At 38.7% G+C, this 14912-nt stretch overlaps 1 protein-coding gene across 1 annotated transcript in view; it reads left to right on the forward strand.

Moving 5' to 3' along the window:
* nbeab (neurobeachin b) overlaps positions 1–14912 on the forward strand; it is a 387766-nt gene that overhangs the window by 308747 nt on the left and 64107 nt on the right. Inside the window, exon 44 of the mRNA XM_053507055.1 lies at positions 2453–2565. Coding sequence (XP_053363030.1) covers positions 2453–2565 — 113 coding nt within the window. The remainder of the gene's footprint in view (positions 1–2452; positions 2566–14912) is intronic.

Consider the following 14912-nt stretch of genomic DNA (forward strand, 5'->3'; position numbering starts at 1 on the left):
CCACCTCATGAGGCTGACTGAGAGAATGCCAAGAGTGTGGAAAGCGTTTATCAAAGCAGTGCTGCTTAACCTATTTTGTTGACTACATAATTCCATATGTATCATAATTGAAATCCACTGAATGAAAAAGATATGTCCAAATTTTTGATGGATATACTTACAAAAGTTTGGACCCACCTTCAAATTTAGTAGTCTTTCCTGATTTTTATTTCTATCTACTGTACGCTGTAAAATGATGCTGAAAGCGTTCAAAATATGCAATAATAACCTTTAAACAATTGATATTGAGATGTATCGGCTACGTACTTATGCTCTGTAAAGCCTTCAGGATGGCTCTAATCTGAGGTGCTGTTTGTCAATTGGTGATTTCTGAGGCTGGAACTTTTTGGCCTTGGTTTCCTGGGATGGTCATGAGACCCAGTCAAAACTTTGAACATACCTTTTAAGTTTCTTTTTTTTTCTTTTTTTTTTCACTTCATTTATTTCAAACGTAGAATCTGATATCTAAGATGACTGGCCAGTTTATGAGAAGCTGATTCTCCTAGAACTTGTGAGCGCGCGTCTCTCGCTTTAAGTAGAAATGTCACACCTGATAAAGACTTTTCTTCTTCAGGGACGAATTAGACGGGGTATAAAGTGAAAGATTTTACAGCTCTGTTTTTCGATATTTAAGACTCAGATTTCGTCAGAGAGAAAGAGGAAAGCAGGCAGAGGAGGAGGGAATGAATGTGTGGAGGAGAGAAGGTGAATGAGAAAGAGAGTAAGCTACATACCTTAAGAAGGAGATAACAATGCCATTTATGGCATTTCCTTGACTTTACTTGGACATGGGTTCTCCAGTAATTTGTCTCTTTCCATTCAGATGCCAGTGGTGTACAGCTTTTTTGCGTCTGTGGGACCTCAGGACTGCCATGAGCATTAAAACAAGAACTTACTTTGATATAGCTGGTAATACTTAACTAAGAATGCAGCTCTATTGGTGGCTTTCCCACAAGTCAGTTGGCAAAGTGGTGCAGCTGATTTAGTTTTGCATCATCATACTGTATATAACAAATATTGTGAGAATTCATCAATTTATCTTCCATAGCCACTCAACAACTCTGGTCATAGTAGACCTAAGACAGGAATACATACTGGTTAAGACACCGTGCCATTGGAGAACAGGAAGAACATACACATTCATTCAGAGAAATTAGGCATAGCCAGTCATCCTATTGTAACATCTTGGAAAAAACCAGAAGAACACAGTGTCCTATCATTGTACATGTGCACCTCAGGTCTAGTGTGACCAAAGCGGTTAAATAGTTATAGAAGATAAATGAATGCATTTCCATTCCACAATATGTGATATATACCAATGATATTTAGTCCTTTTAAGGTTTACATGCTTTACATTTACATGAATTGTAAATGTTGATGTGTATTCCACATGGCTCTCATAACTTATCGACGCTCTTCTCTTGTTTATTTTAGATTTTTATGAATCTCTCAATCTTTCTGGCAGTTTTTTGTGTACGTTTTTTTTTCTTTCTGAATGATAGCCTTCAGTGTTAGTAATGATGTCCCCTAACACTTATTAAACACTTATTTATCCTCTTCACCAGCTCAGTGAAAGGTCAATATTTTCTGTTTTACAGTATGTCTTCGGAGAGTCGCTTTGCCTGTTTCTCATCGACTCTTAACTCAGTTGAAAAGCAATAGCTCTTAAGCATTTGAGCTTGTTTCCATTTTAAACCAAAACCTTTTAAACTTGTTAATAAAGCAAACTGCTGTGATTAGTGGAAATCACTTACTGTAATATCATTTTAGACATCCATAAACAACAACAACAAAGAAAAGAGTAAGAAAAAGATTTTTTTTTTCCTTTTTTTTTTTTTTTTTTAGTAATGGCCAGGTTTAAACAAGCCAGTTAGATTCCCTCCTTCCTATTGTGACTTCACATAAGAAGACACCAACACACTCTATACAACTCTATCCAGCCACTGTATGTATTATCCAAAAAGGTGTTACTGCTTAAACATAAACATCTACACTTTGGAGGGAACTTTAGGATTTCTGTTAACTTGTTGAGGATCTTTTGGTTTCTTCACATTGCTCTGTCTCACTTGGTTAACTATCAGTTCCCATCCACCTCCCAGGATTCCACAGTCATTCAACAACTACCATTAAGTAAGGGTGAATGCTAACATGTTTAGAGGAAACTGCCCTACACTCTCTTATGCCTACTTATGGATAACCCTGATTGGCAAAAGAAAGACAGCATGCCATCCTCCATGTTTCCCTTAAAAAAAAACAGAGCATCAAATTACCCTTTAACATAATTCTGTTTTGTATATAGATGAAGTAGAGTTTCAGTATGAGTAGTTCACACCGTAAACTAAGTGTAAACTTTTGCACTAAATTCTTGATAAAATATACAGTGACGGCACTTTCTTTTTTTTTTTTGTGCTAGGACGGACATATAACGACCTGAACCAATATCCGGTCTTTCCCTGGGTTCTCACCAACTACGAGTCGGAGGAGCTGGACCTCACGCTGCCTGGCAACTTCCGAGATCTGTCTAAGGTACAAATTAAATACACACTGCTGTGCAAGTACCCTATAGATCATCACTTTCTGTGACACATCATGTGGAGGTGAAGGATCTTTCTGCCCGTTGCATGAGATTAATGGTTTAAAAAGTGCATAAATTTTTTGCAAGATGGTAGATTTACAGCATTCTCTGGAATGTCTATGGCCTCTCTATGGAGCAGATTTTTAAATTTTTTTTCATATTTACCTGACATTAACGTTCTATTAAGTGTATATGTCGTTTTGTTGGCAACCCGCTATCGACTTTCCATAGATCGTAAAAACGATCTGAGTACCAAAGCACACATTATGCAATTTTAAATCATAACCTAAGTGGCCCTTTAAACAAAGGCAGGCTTGTTTAATTTCAACTCAAACTGCCGTCTATCTTATTGATGACCTCTGCACACACACTCAGATCGGCCCATAATTTCACCTCTTCCCTGCATGAGTGTGGCTGGAATCGGAATTTTCCCTCCATCAAACTAATCGCTTAAATAGGCAAGATGGACCAGAAGCAGGCCGTATCTAAAGAAAAAGAAAATCGAAGCATATGGAAATAAAACGTCTAACGGCTCAGCGCTGGATCAGTAATGAGCTATGAGAAAAAAACATGGCCATTTGTTCGAGGAAACCAAAAATAAGAGGCGACTGATTGTTATTCAAGAGCTTTGCTTTGCTTCTCTATGAACATGTACATATATCTTAACAATATCCCGCTATGTTTAACAAGACAAATGACATGAAATTATCCGACAGCGTTGAATAGAAGTGTGGGAAAAAAAACACTAATCGTATTTGGATGTTGTCCTGGACATATTTCCACCGACGCATCACTCATAATTGGTATACGCTATCCACGATGTAGCAAATGACCAGGAATGGAAGAGATCCATCATGTATTTTAAAGAAGAAAAAAATGAAGCTGTTTTAATGTGAATAGGCAACTCTAAAATTATGGCACCCGATGAATAAATCGACAGAAATTAAGTTGTGATTACTTGTAAAGAAAAAAGTTTTCCCTCAAATACTAAAATAATGACTTAAATTAATAGAATATGAGTAGATTTTTTTTTAGGTAAACATAATGATGTAAAACAAATTTCTTTGTCAGATTAGCATCGAACGTGGTTTGCGAGTGTTCTGACAAGCAAAGATTTTTAATAAATTTTGACTTGGAAAACAACCAAGTCTTGGTTTATGAGTATCATGTATTAAGCGTGCGCTACTTGTTTTGACACAGAGCATCACGTGATCACAACTGAGCCAAAGGATTTTCTCCCTCTTATGCTGCGGAATTGTGGGTAATCGTTTCCCCTGCTGGGTGTTAGTGCGTGTCTCTTACTGATATAATCAAAATCCGTGCACGCGTGTACTGTTTACTATAACACTGTGACCACGTGTGTGTGTGTAAAACATATTTAATTTTGTGTCTGTATGCGTGTGTGTACAGCGTGTAAAGCAAAAGCAAGTCTCATTAGAGAGGTTTAAGATCCATTTTCCTTCTCTGCTCAAGGTTTAGCCTGCTCTTTGCCTGCTGTGTGTGTGTGTGTGTCTGTGTGTCTGTGCGCACTTGTCATTTGACACCGTGTCACACTGCTGGATTAATCCATCTGTGTAAGACGAGAAGGGGGAGAGAGGAGCTTACTTTAGATTCACACACACACACATACACAGCTCCTTGCACGCACAAATGGAAACACTTATCTGTCGGGATTAATTATTTTTAAAGATAAAGTGCAGGTTAATTCGTTTTATTTTTAATTAATATTATTTGTTAATTATATTTGTTAATTATTTTTTTGGGCTGTGGAACGAATAATTCGAGTTTCCATTATTTCTTATGGGAAAATTTTATTTGGTTTACAAGTGTTTTGGAATACGAGCCCGCTTCAGGAACGAATTATACGCGTAATCCAAGGTTCCACTGTAACATGAATAAATAAACGTAGCATTTATACGAATCTAAATTGTAATAAAAAAAGGGTTATTTCAAAGGGTATATACTGCCTTGACAAAAAAAAGGGGGGGGGGGGAGTTGCATATTCTAAAATTTCATTCCGTCACCATTAGCTTTGATGACAGCACAAAATGTGGTGTCCAATTCATATAGGAAAATTCTTTCTCAATGCTCCTAGAACCACTCTTTTAAAAACATTGAAACATTAGGGGAAACAAAAAGTCCATAGATGTGAGTCTAATGTTTTTAATGAGTCTCATAACGAGTGGTTTTCTTATGACCACCATGCTGTTTAGGTCCAATCCTGTGTGTTCTCATCACAGTGTGTGTGTGTGTGTGTGTGTGTGTGTGTGTGTATGGCAATGCTCTTACTTTCAATATTAAACACAGCTATGGTTTTTATTGTTAATTTTTTTTGTCATGCAACTTCACCAATTGTTTAAGTAATCTCCATATAAGTTATTTTTTCCGAACCAAATTTCTTCCACAACATGTCCTCAGAGTTCTGATTCTAATTCCTGTAATTTCCAAAATCCTTAGTTGTTTTCTTTGCTTGATGCAGCCCAATAATTTTACACTCTTAAAACAAAACTTTCTTTGGCCAGGTAGTGTACATTATGAGCATCATGAAAATGAAATATAGATCAGTGTTTTTTTTAATGTATATATTTCAAAACTGTAGGTATAAACTATAGAAATAAAAGAGGCATTTATTAAGCGTAAACTGCCTTCTACAGTACTGTATGTATAAATGCCAAAACGTTAGGCTTTTATACACTTAGGAATAAAGAGACATGTCTGTCTTTCATCTTTCTTCAGTTTTTATTTTTAAATCAGTAAATAATCAACACCTCTGCCTCTCTTTCTCTCAGTGTTTTCATCATACAATTGTTCAGGTTCTCTTTTTTCTCATCCATTCTCACTCACCGTCCTCAGTTCATACAGCCAACAAGTTCAGTGACCTGAAAAACAACTTCATTCCCCTCTCTCTTTCTCTCTGTCATTGTTTTTCTCTGTTTCTTTCTGCTTCCTAAATTTTTGTCTCTTTTTCTTCTTTATGCCTTGTATCCCCGTCTTCTTCTCTTTGTATCTCGTCTTTTTTACTTTTATTTCCCCCTTTGGCTTTTCACTTCCCTCCTTCTTCTTTGAGTCTGGCTTTCTTCTTTTATTTCTGTCTCCTTTGTCCTCTTCCTTTCTCGCTGGCTTCAACTGGGAGTCTGACTCTCCCTGTCTCACTCTACCTGTCTTTTTGTCTGTCTCTCTTACTTACTTCTATCTCTAGCTGTCTCATTCATCATTCGTTCTTCAGTCTTTACGTCTCTCTAGCACATTTTTTCTTTCGAAATTTTTTAATCTCTTTCTTTTCCTTTTGTCTCTCTTTCTTTTTATCTATCTTCCTCCTCTCTCACTCCTTCTGTCTTTCTAATTTTTTTCATCTTACCAATCCTCCATCCTCCATCCTTCATTTTGCCTCTGTCTGCGACTTCATCTCTCGCTCTTTCTGTCTCTCTCTCTCTCTCTCTCTCTTTTTATTATTCCATTTCACAGCCAATTTTTTCGCAGCTTTTATTACAGAATTAGTATTACTACCCTCTTTACCGATCTATTCCAATGCCACACTACTTGGTAGAAATCTTAGCAGTTACAGCTCAGTGCGAAAGTTTGCATCCCCCTGTGGTTTTTGAATAAAAAGTGGACATTGTACTTCTCCTGTCAGGATATAGAAGCTGCTGCGAGAACAAGAAATGTATTGGAGGATTTATAAAGGGAAAAAATGGGCAAGTTAATATTCAGAAAAGCAGATACAAACTTTTGAACTGATATCATGCAGTTAAATAATAAAAAAAGAAGGCATTTATGAACATACAGTATATATACAAAGATATGAGCAGAACAATGCTATTAATCCATCTTATGGAAAAGCAGAGGAGAGATGAGCAAGGGAAGCAGGTCATTGGAGGAGGACACTGATGCATTATAATGTGACACCCTCATGGTGCTCTTTAGCAGCATGAGCTGCCTTCATTAGCAGGACTTGAGCAGAGCTGCAGGCCTCCTGATGCTTGTCCTTGACTTGCTCAGGCTGCACACCTCCAAAAGTTCAACTCTAATGGAGGAAATTCAGTTTCTGCTACTTCCTAGGACTCTGCTTACCTCCTCTGGAGCCGTAAAAGAATATAGGGATTATAATTTATTTTGATCTGATCTACAGTATATAAATTGACCAGTCTTGAAGCTGAATATATAAGACAAGCATGTTATTAAGGAGTCACCTGATGTGTTTTTGAGGCAAGTGTGTGATCATGGATTTATCCCAGATGCCTGTCAGGATCTTATGATATCCCTGCATAACACTCAGATCATCCTGTTGAAAAGGTAACCCTGGAATATCAACAGGCCTATCCCCTCAAATTGGTAACCTTACACACTCTTGTTGAGTTCTTTCTTTCTGCATAACATCAGAAGAATTCTCTCTCCACTCAGGGCACTCAGGTGCTTCTTCAGTCTCTTGTTATTTCTCTCCTGGACTACTGCAACACACTCCTGGCAGGTCTGCCTCTTTGCACCATTCGTCCTCTGCAGCTGATCCAGAATGCACCTACATGTCTCATTTTCATCCTTTTTAAGTTCTCCCACACCACCCCACTTCTCCAATTTCTCCACTGGCTTCCTGTAGCTCCCTGCATTAAATTCATACACTGATGAAGCCAAAAAAGGCCCAGGACACACTTACCTCAAAGCTCTAATCACACCTTGAACCGCACCATGTTCCCTTTAATCCTACCCCACCAAGGCATGCATCTAGACTGTTTTCTGTTTTGGAACCCAGGTGGTGGAATGACCTTCTTCTAGATGTCCGTACAGCCGAGTCACTGGCAATATTTAAGTGGCCTAAAGGTCTATGTGCTTCGTAGGTATTTGGGTTGACACTCCCCAACCGCCCAACTCAACCCAACTCATTTAATATGAATTTAATATTTAATACGATTTATTTATTCTTCCTAAAAGTCTTTGATGTGATGAAAGAACATTACATAAAGAAATGTACAAATTAAATTGTATCTTGTTGCACCAAAAGTCACACATTTCTCAGTTTTTTTTGTTTGGTGCATATTTATGTAACTAATAATTTGCAAGGAAGAGTTAATAGCAGTGGGTTTCACTGTGGGCTTGTACATGCAGCATGGAGGGTTTGATTCCCACCAGCATGGAGTTTGCATGTTGGTGGGTTTCCTCTGAGTATTTAGTTTTCTCTCAAATCCCAAAGACATACAGATGAGGGTAATTGGCATTCCCAAATTGTCTGTAGTGTGTGAGTCTTCGCGCCCTGTGACAGATTGGCACAGTGTTCCACCCGAGTCCATCGGGAAGGATCCAGGCCCCACTGCAAAGCAGTTTGTTTTGTTTTTTGCTGTTCAGACTACTTCAATGATATATCTGGTCATTATGCAGCATCTAAATTTGGCTAACCGACCCATGGAGCAATTATTCATGTTTGAAATCTAAGTTGTCATTAATAGCTGAGCTTTATTCACTTATTTACTCAGTTTGGTTAGACTCACTTTATTTAAAGCAATGTCTGGATATCTCAAATTCTGATGCTATATTGCTTATCTTGAATGAATGTACAAAAGTCTTGAGCCACGCATCATTTCTTCATATTAAATCAAAGTAAATTAGGTGGAACAAAAGAAAGAAATAGGAACACATGTTTTATTGCAACAGTCTGCAAAATGCATTTTAAAAAAACTATTTAAAAATGGGTTGTTTATGTACAGTAACAACCACTGCAGCATTTCCCAAAAATGAGAGCAAGATGAGAGCCAAAAACTTGCAAAAAAAATAAATAAATAATAATAGCAAAAAAAGTCCTTCTTGAAGTCTGGAGAACTATTCCTCAAGACTACATTTAGAAAAAAAGGTCTGGCTCAGAATAAATGAAGGGGACTTAAGACCTTTGAACAATACAGTGTTATACACACACGGACACACATGAAAAAATGATTCAGTAATTAGAACACAGAAAATGAGACGTAAAAGAGTTTGAATTCTTTGGTATGTAGTGCTGTGAGTGCATTAAGGGTTAGTTAAAGTGAAGGCATTAAATGCTTTTAAAGGGGTGAAGCAAAAAAAAAAAAAAAAAAAAAAAAGTTTAATATAGGTATTTCATGGTTAAGGTCTAGGGTAATTTCTTGCCAGGTAGAACTTTAATGTTAATCTATAGAGCAATCACATATTTATTCCATTATACATCCCATAATTATCCCATACATGTCACTTTCCTATTGCTTACATTCTTGCGTGTATTCTGGCCAGGGTAGTAATAAATGCTGATGTTACGGAATGCAAATCCTTGCCTTGGGAATGCGAGTTTACCCAGAAGCTCTATCCATCAAAACACTTCACATGCCATTCTCCCAGGACTACCATGCCAAGCGGCTCGGCGTGAGCCTCCGTAACTCGCCCAGCAGGAAACAGCTGCCAGTCACGGAGCTGAGAATATCCCCGAGGGCCTGCGTGACGAGCAGCTTCGTGCCAGTCCTGCCACTGAAGCGTACCTTAATTCGCCTCCTACCACACCCACACCCACAGCATACACCTGCAATCATCCTGCATAGGAGAGTTACTCATAACCCAGGTCCGGTTGTTTTTGGGCTTCAGGCGAAGGCTTGCTCATTTTTTTTTTTTTTTTTTGACAGCTTCGTACAGGTGCTAGACGGATTTATTGGAATCTAATGATTATTTTGACAGACAGGGAGCTGATGGAAAAGAGCAAAACGCTCAGCTCGCAGCTGTTAATTAGCGCATGCTAATGCTCGCCAATCAGACGCTCGCGTTATGGCGCCGCCTCTCCGCCGCGTGTTATTCACGTCAAAGCTTTTGTGTGGCTTTGACAGGAAATTAGATGACTTGTCTCGAATTTGAACTTTTCACGAAGGCATGAAGAGGGGAAGTGGAGGAGGGACAGCAGACATAATTATCTCAGCTATACAAGTCTGCAAGCAAGGAAATTTTATTATCAAAGCTTGTTTTTTTTTTTTTTTTGCAAAAAGTCTGACGTTCTCACGTAGCACTATGTTTTTTATAGTTTACGTCTTAAGTTAATGCAAACCTTCCCATTTACATTACTTTTTCCATTCAAGAACTCACCAGGGAGTATATCCTAAGCTGTTTTGCTCTAAACGTTTTGCCAGTGACATATTATACCTTATTAGCCATTTATGGTTAACATGCTAAAACAAGTTCATTCCTGCTATCACTTGCATGATCACAGCTATAAACAGCAATTCCCTCATCAGCAACTCTTCTTTTCTTTTAAAAGCTAATCAAGTTAATAGGACACAAGTCATATCAATGGGAATGAGAAGTCCATTTACGTTCTGGAAAAACTTATAGAGCTTTACTCAAGCGAGGACACAGGAGACTCTTTCCAAACATGTCAAATCAATATCTCCTTATAGAAGACATAAATAATTACACACTTTTTAATGGGGAGCATTCAGCGTACAGTACGTACAGTACAAGTTCATCTGAATTAGCTTTCAATGCACTAATATAAGCATGTAATATTTCTTCACATCTAGAAAGTCGGATAAATAATAACCCAACACAAATACACACACACACACACATACACAAATGCATACCGTTCTTTCGTCAGGTCCGATGTTTCTGAGCAGCATCTGCTTTGCTTTGACTTGCAGGATCTTGATTAGATCCGACCGAAGCTGTATATTGCTCTCGCTGGCTGACGAGGCCAGAGAAAACAAGCGCTGCTTCCCCTGACAGACGCTGCCATCGCGCCGAGCCCTAATGTAATTTCCTCTGAAATATGAAATGCTGGATGCTTGTCTCCAGGGAAAAGCGGAGCAAATATCACAGGCTAAATGCACTCTCCTGCGCTCTAATCTCCAAACCGCTCCGCTTCAATCTGGAGGCTCAGCAATGGATGCTGATTGGGTTTGAAGATAGCATTCCGTTTTTACAGTAATGAGGTACATGAGGTACACGATTAGTCACAAAGTAAGAGAGTTTGGCTTGATTTTTGCTGAGTGGTGTCTCAGTGGATTTCATTAGCCGCCCTGATGCAAAAAATACTTCAGGTAACATGAGACTATGACTATGGCTATGACATTTTATATATTTAGAATATCACGCCTCCAAGAAAATTTGGGTTCTTCAGTTTTTTTCGGTTTGTAATTTTTATAGAACAATTTCTGCACCAAAAATCTGGCACTGGCACTGGCCCGTTTATTAGGTGGCCCTTCCTAGTACTTGGTTGGACCTTCTTTTGCCCTTAGAACTGCCTTAATTTCTTCTTTGCATAGCTTCAACATGCTACTGGAAACATTCCGTAGAGATTTTGGCTCATCTTGACAGAACACCATTGGGCAGTTGCAACAGATTTATCAACTGCTCATCCAGGATTTAAATCTCCCATTCTACCACACGCCAAAGGTGCTCTCCCGGATGATGGTGGTCTTCTGGTGACTGTGGAGTTCATTTGAGTATGGTGAACTCATTGCCATGTTCAAGAAACCAGTTTGAAATGTGACATGGAGCATTGTCTGTCAAGAACTAACCTGGAGTGACCAGAAGACGTAGCTTTAGCGGTTAGCCCTTTGTTGCGTGAATGGTAAACCCAAACGCGGACGAACACGAGTGAGCAGGATAATCACGCTATTTGATCTAAGGACTCTCACGAATGGGGAGCAAGGGAAAGACACAATCTAACCCGCGTCCTATAAATACACACTCGATCAGGATTTTAAACCAAGAAGGTGAGTACTCACGGTTTGAAGAATTCCGACGTAGCATCGGCGACTCAATGACTGAGCGAGGTGCTATGGTTTGTTTACCTCTTTTATACTTCCTGGTTCGCGACCGCTTAACTTCCGGGTCCTAGTGCTGGTCGCGTTCCGAGTGTGCATGACATTGTCATGGTAAGGAACAGGATGGATATGTGCTTTCATCTTGTTTACACCAAATTATGACCCTACCATCTGAATGTCGCAGCATAAATCAAGACTCATTAAATCAGACAACATTTTCCAATCTTCTATTGTTCAATCTTGCTAAACCCCCACTTAAATTGTAGGCTCAATTTTCTGTTCTTTGCTGATGGGCGTGGCATTAGGCGTGGTCTGCCAAAGTTCGATGTATTGTCTGTTCAAAGATGCTCTTGGTTGTAACAAGATGTTATTTGAGTTACTGTTGCCCTTTTTTCTACTGTACAAGCTTGACTTCAGAAAAGTTTTTATCATGTCCACAAGTCTACATGCACTGAGATGCTGCCATATGATTGGCTGATTAGAACACTGCGTTAACAAAGTAATTGAACAGGCGTGCTAAATGCAGAGGCTGGTAAGTGTATGTGTAAAATATGTTTTCTAATGCAACTTAGGTCTATATCAAAGGATGGGACTTAAAAAAAGAAGGAATTAATCGAGAAGCTGAAGGAACTTGCCACCATAATCCACACATAGGAATGCAGTAAGACTGTATTCACACTACAAGCCACATTGCTCATTCTTTTGGTCCGATCGGATTTGATTGTCTTGACAGTTCACATTCATAATTACTTCATAACGACTTTTATTTGACTCTAATGTGGACACTTCTGTCCTCTGAAATGGCACACATGCACACATCAATACGTCTTTGCCAACACCATCTGGGCTAAACACAACTTGAGGTCATGCGACGTCTCATTCATTTTAAACAACGGATGTGATTTCAGCAAAAAGTGCTTGGAATTGTACTCTGCAGGACGGCAAGCAGTTAGTTGTATTATTAATTAGTTGGCTGTTAATGTTTATCGCAGAAGGGGGTAAGCCAGACACCTTGCTTTAGCTGTTTTTTTAGGGAGTTGCATGAATTCTTATCTGTCCGTTCTGATCGTTCTGAAGTCACGTGATCATGCATCTGATTTATGACCACATACAAAACAACACAGATCTGATCTGAAAAATATCAAACTTGATGATCTTTGTCACATTAGGGTAAAAAAAAAAAAAACACTGAATTGATTAAGTTCAGGCTTGTAATGTGAACATAGACTATAAAAAGATTATTTTCATGCATAAATTTACACACACTCAGAAACATGATTGGATTGTGATTATTATTTTTTATAGACATTCCTTAGTGTTATGTTTATATCCAATTAAAAATAAGACAGTTTGTTAATTAATGAGTAAAACATCACCGGAAGCGGTGAATATACAGTATAATACTGGCATCTACTTTATTATAGCCAATTCTCTCTCTCTCTCTCTCTCTCTCTCTTTCTCTCTAGCTTGGGTTCTCCTTACACTAATGCACTATAGTGAAAAGATTTCCGGAGAGGAAAAAAAAATGTTTGACTCATACTTGTTATTTCAAGCTGGTCTACATTTCACCAGACAAAAAAATCTTTATGTATCGTTAACATCTCAATAAAATTTGCGAGCTGGGATTTTTATTTATGTACTAGATTTTATGAGACATCAGGTCAAGCACTTTTCCCTGAGATGGAGAATTTGAGGGATTAAGAAACACTCAGAGGTTCTTTACGAGCCTTTAAATCTCAACGCCGTTGCACCGCAAATGGACTTTTAATTGTCTGATAATGAGCTTATTGAGATTGTATTATCGCACCATGGCTAATGTATCGTTAGCATTCGAATAGGTCCGGCCTAATGAGGTCAGCAGGGATGAAAGATAAATGATAATAGGTTTGTTATCAAACAGCCTGTTTTGGATATTAAGGTATGAAGTACAGCTCAGTTTGTTACTGATGTAACAATAAACAACGTCTTTTAGTGTTCCCGAGCTATTTACGGTCATGTTTAGCTCATTTCGAGTGGAGCTACAAGATGGAAATCAGAATAATAAAAGGATGCAGTTAGTATGTAAATTAGGCCAAATTAACTTCAGCTCAATAATGAGCAATGTAATTTATTCAGTCTCTCATAAATTCAAATTCGGATTCACCATAAATTCAATTTACCGTCAAAATGATTTACATGGTTAGCTTTTTAGCTGTCAGAAGACTGTAAAAAAATTACAACAGCTCCCTTTTTTTCAATATCCTCATCACCATGATATTCAACATCAATTTATGTCGCAGTACAGTAACCTCCGATTATACTACACTGAATTTTCAAATCTGATTGGTCAGAAGGTGATAAATATTCTAAAACAGCAGCTCTAACAGTAGGTATGTTAAAAAAGAAAAAGCAGAGGCACCAGGTGTTACTCCCAGGTTTACTCATTCTTCACTTTACTGTACCTTGCGTGCACATTTTTGCTCTGTGAGCATAAAACTTGCATATCCTTTGAGTATATGAGGAATTAAAAGTGACCTCTAATAGCTGGTACACTGGACACACAAGCATTGGGTTCATTTGGATTCAAGTTCAAGTTGGTTTCGGTGTCTTAGTGGTTAGCATTGTCTCCTTGCACCTCCAGGGTTTGGGTTTGATTACCGCCTCGGATCTGTGTGCATGGAGTTTGCACCTTCTCCCTGTGCTCGGTGGGTTCGCTCCGGCTTCTTTGGTTTCCTCCCACAGCCCAAAGACATGCAGATTGGGGGTCCCATATTGCCTGTAGTGTGTGTATTTGTGTGTGTGTGTGTGTGTGTGTGCCCTGCAATGGGTTGGCACCCCGTCCAGGGTGTACCCTGCCCTGTGCCCTAAGTCTCCTGGGATAGAATCCAGGATAAAGCGGGTTAGATGATGGGTAAGCGAGTAAGTGATTCTCAGCAATTCCATGTACCATGATGTTCAATTATTAGATTATTAGATAAGTATCTAAGAGTTCATTTTCTATGGGCGACTGTTATCGAGATGCATTGTTGCCATCTTGCATACACCTATTACACAAAGTATAAATCCTCCCTTGGGACTACATTATTAGCTGTTACTTTTAGTTCAGTGCAGTGATTGTGTTTGACATTTTGTTGTTCCTGTTAAGATTTTATACAACGCAATATCCAAATCACATACCAGAATCGACCAGGTACTACTACTTGATATCTACTACAAGGTGCATTCAAGTCAAACCGAGACTTTCTTTTGATTGACGGCATGAAACTGATTGATGTTGAAGACTTCATGCAGGGTACAGTGATGAGACTCTTAGCCGCAGCAAAACATTTGAACATTTGCGAACCTTTTAAAGAACGCCATTTGTCTGTGAGGCGAAGAGACGGAAGTTGGTGATTGGTGAAGGCAATCATTCACAAACGCTACTCGGCTGGGAGTTATTGCCACATCCCATACACAGCCCTAGTCTCGTCCAACCCTTTTCCGCATGTTTGGACAATTAAAAGAGTTCCTGGGATGCCAGTATTTCGGACATGAAGCAGGCAGTCCGACCGTGGCTCCGGTGTAATGAG

This window comes from Clarias gariepinus, chromosome 11 (assembly GCF_024256425.1).
Source record: "Clarias gariepinus isolate MV-2021 ecotype Netherlands chromosome 11, CGAR_prim_01v2, whole genome shotgun sequence".
Taxonomy (NCBI): domain Eukaryota; kingdom Metazoa; phylum Chordata; class Actinopteri; order Siluriformes; family Clariidae; genus Clarias; species Clarias gariepinus.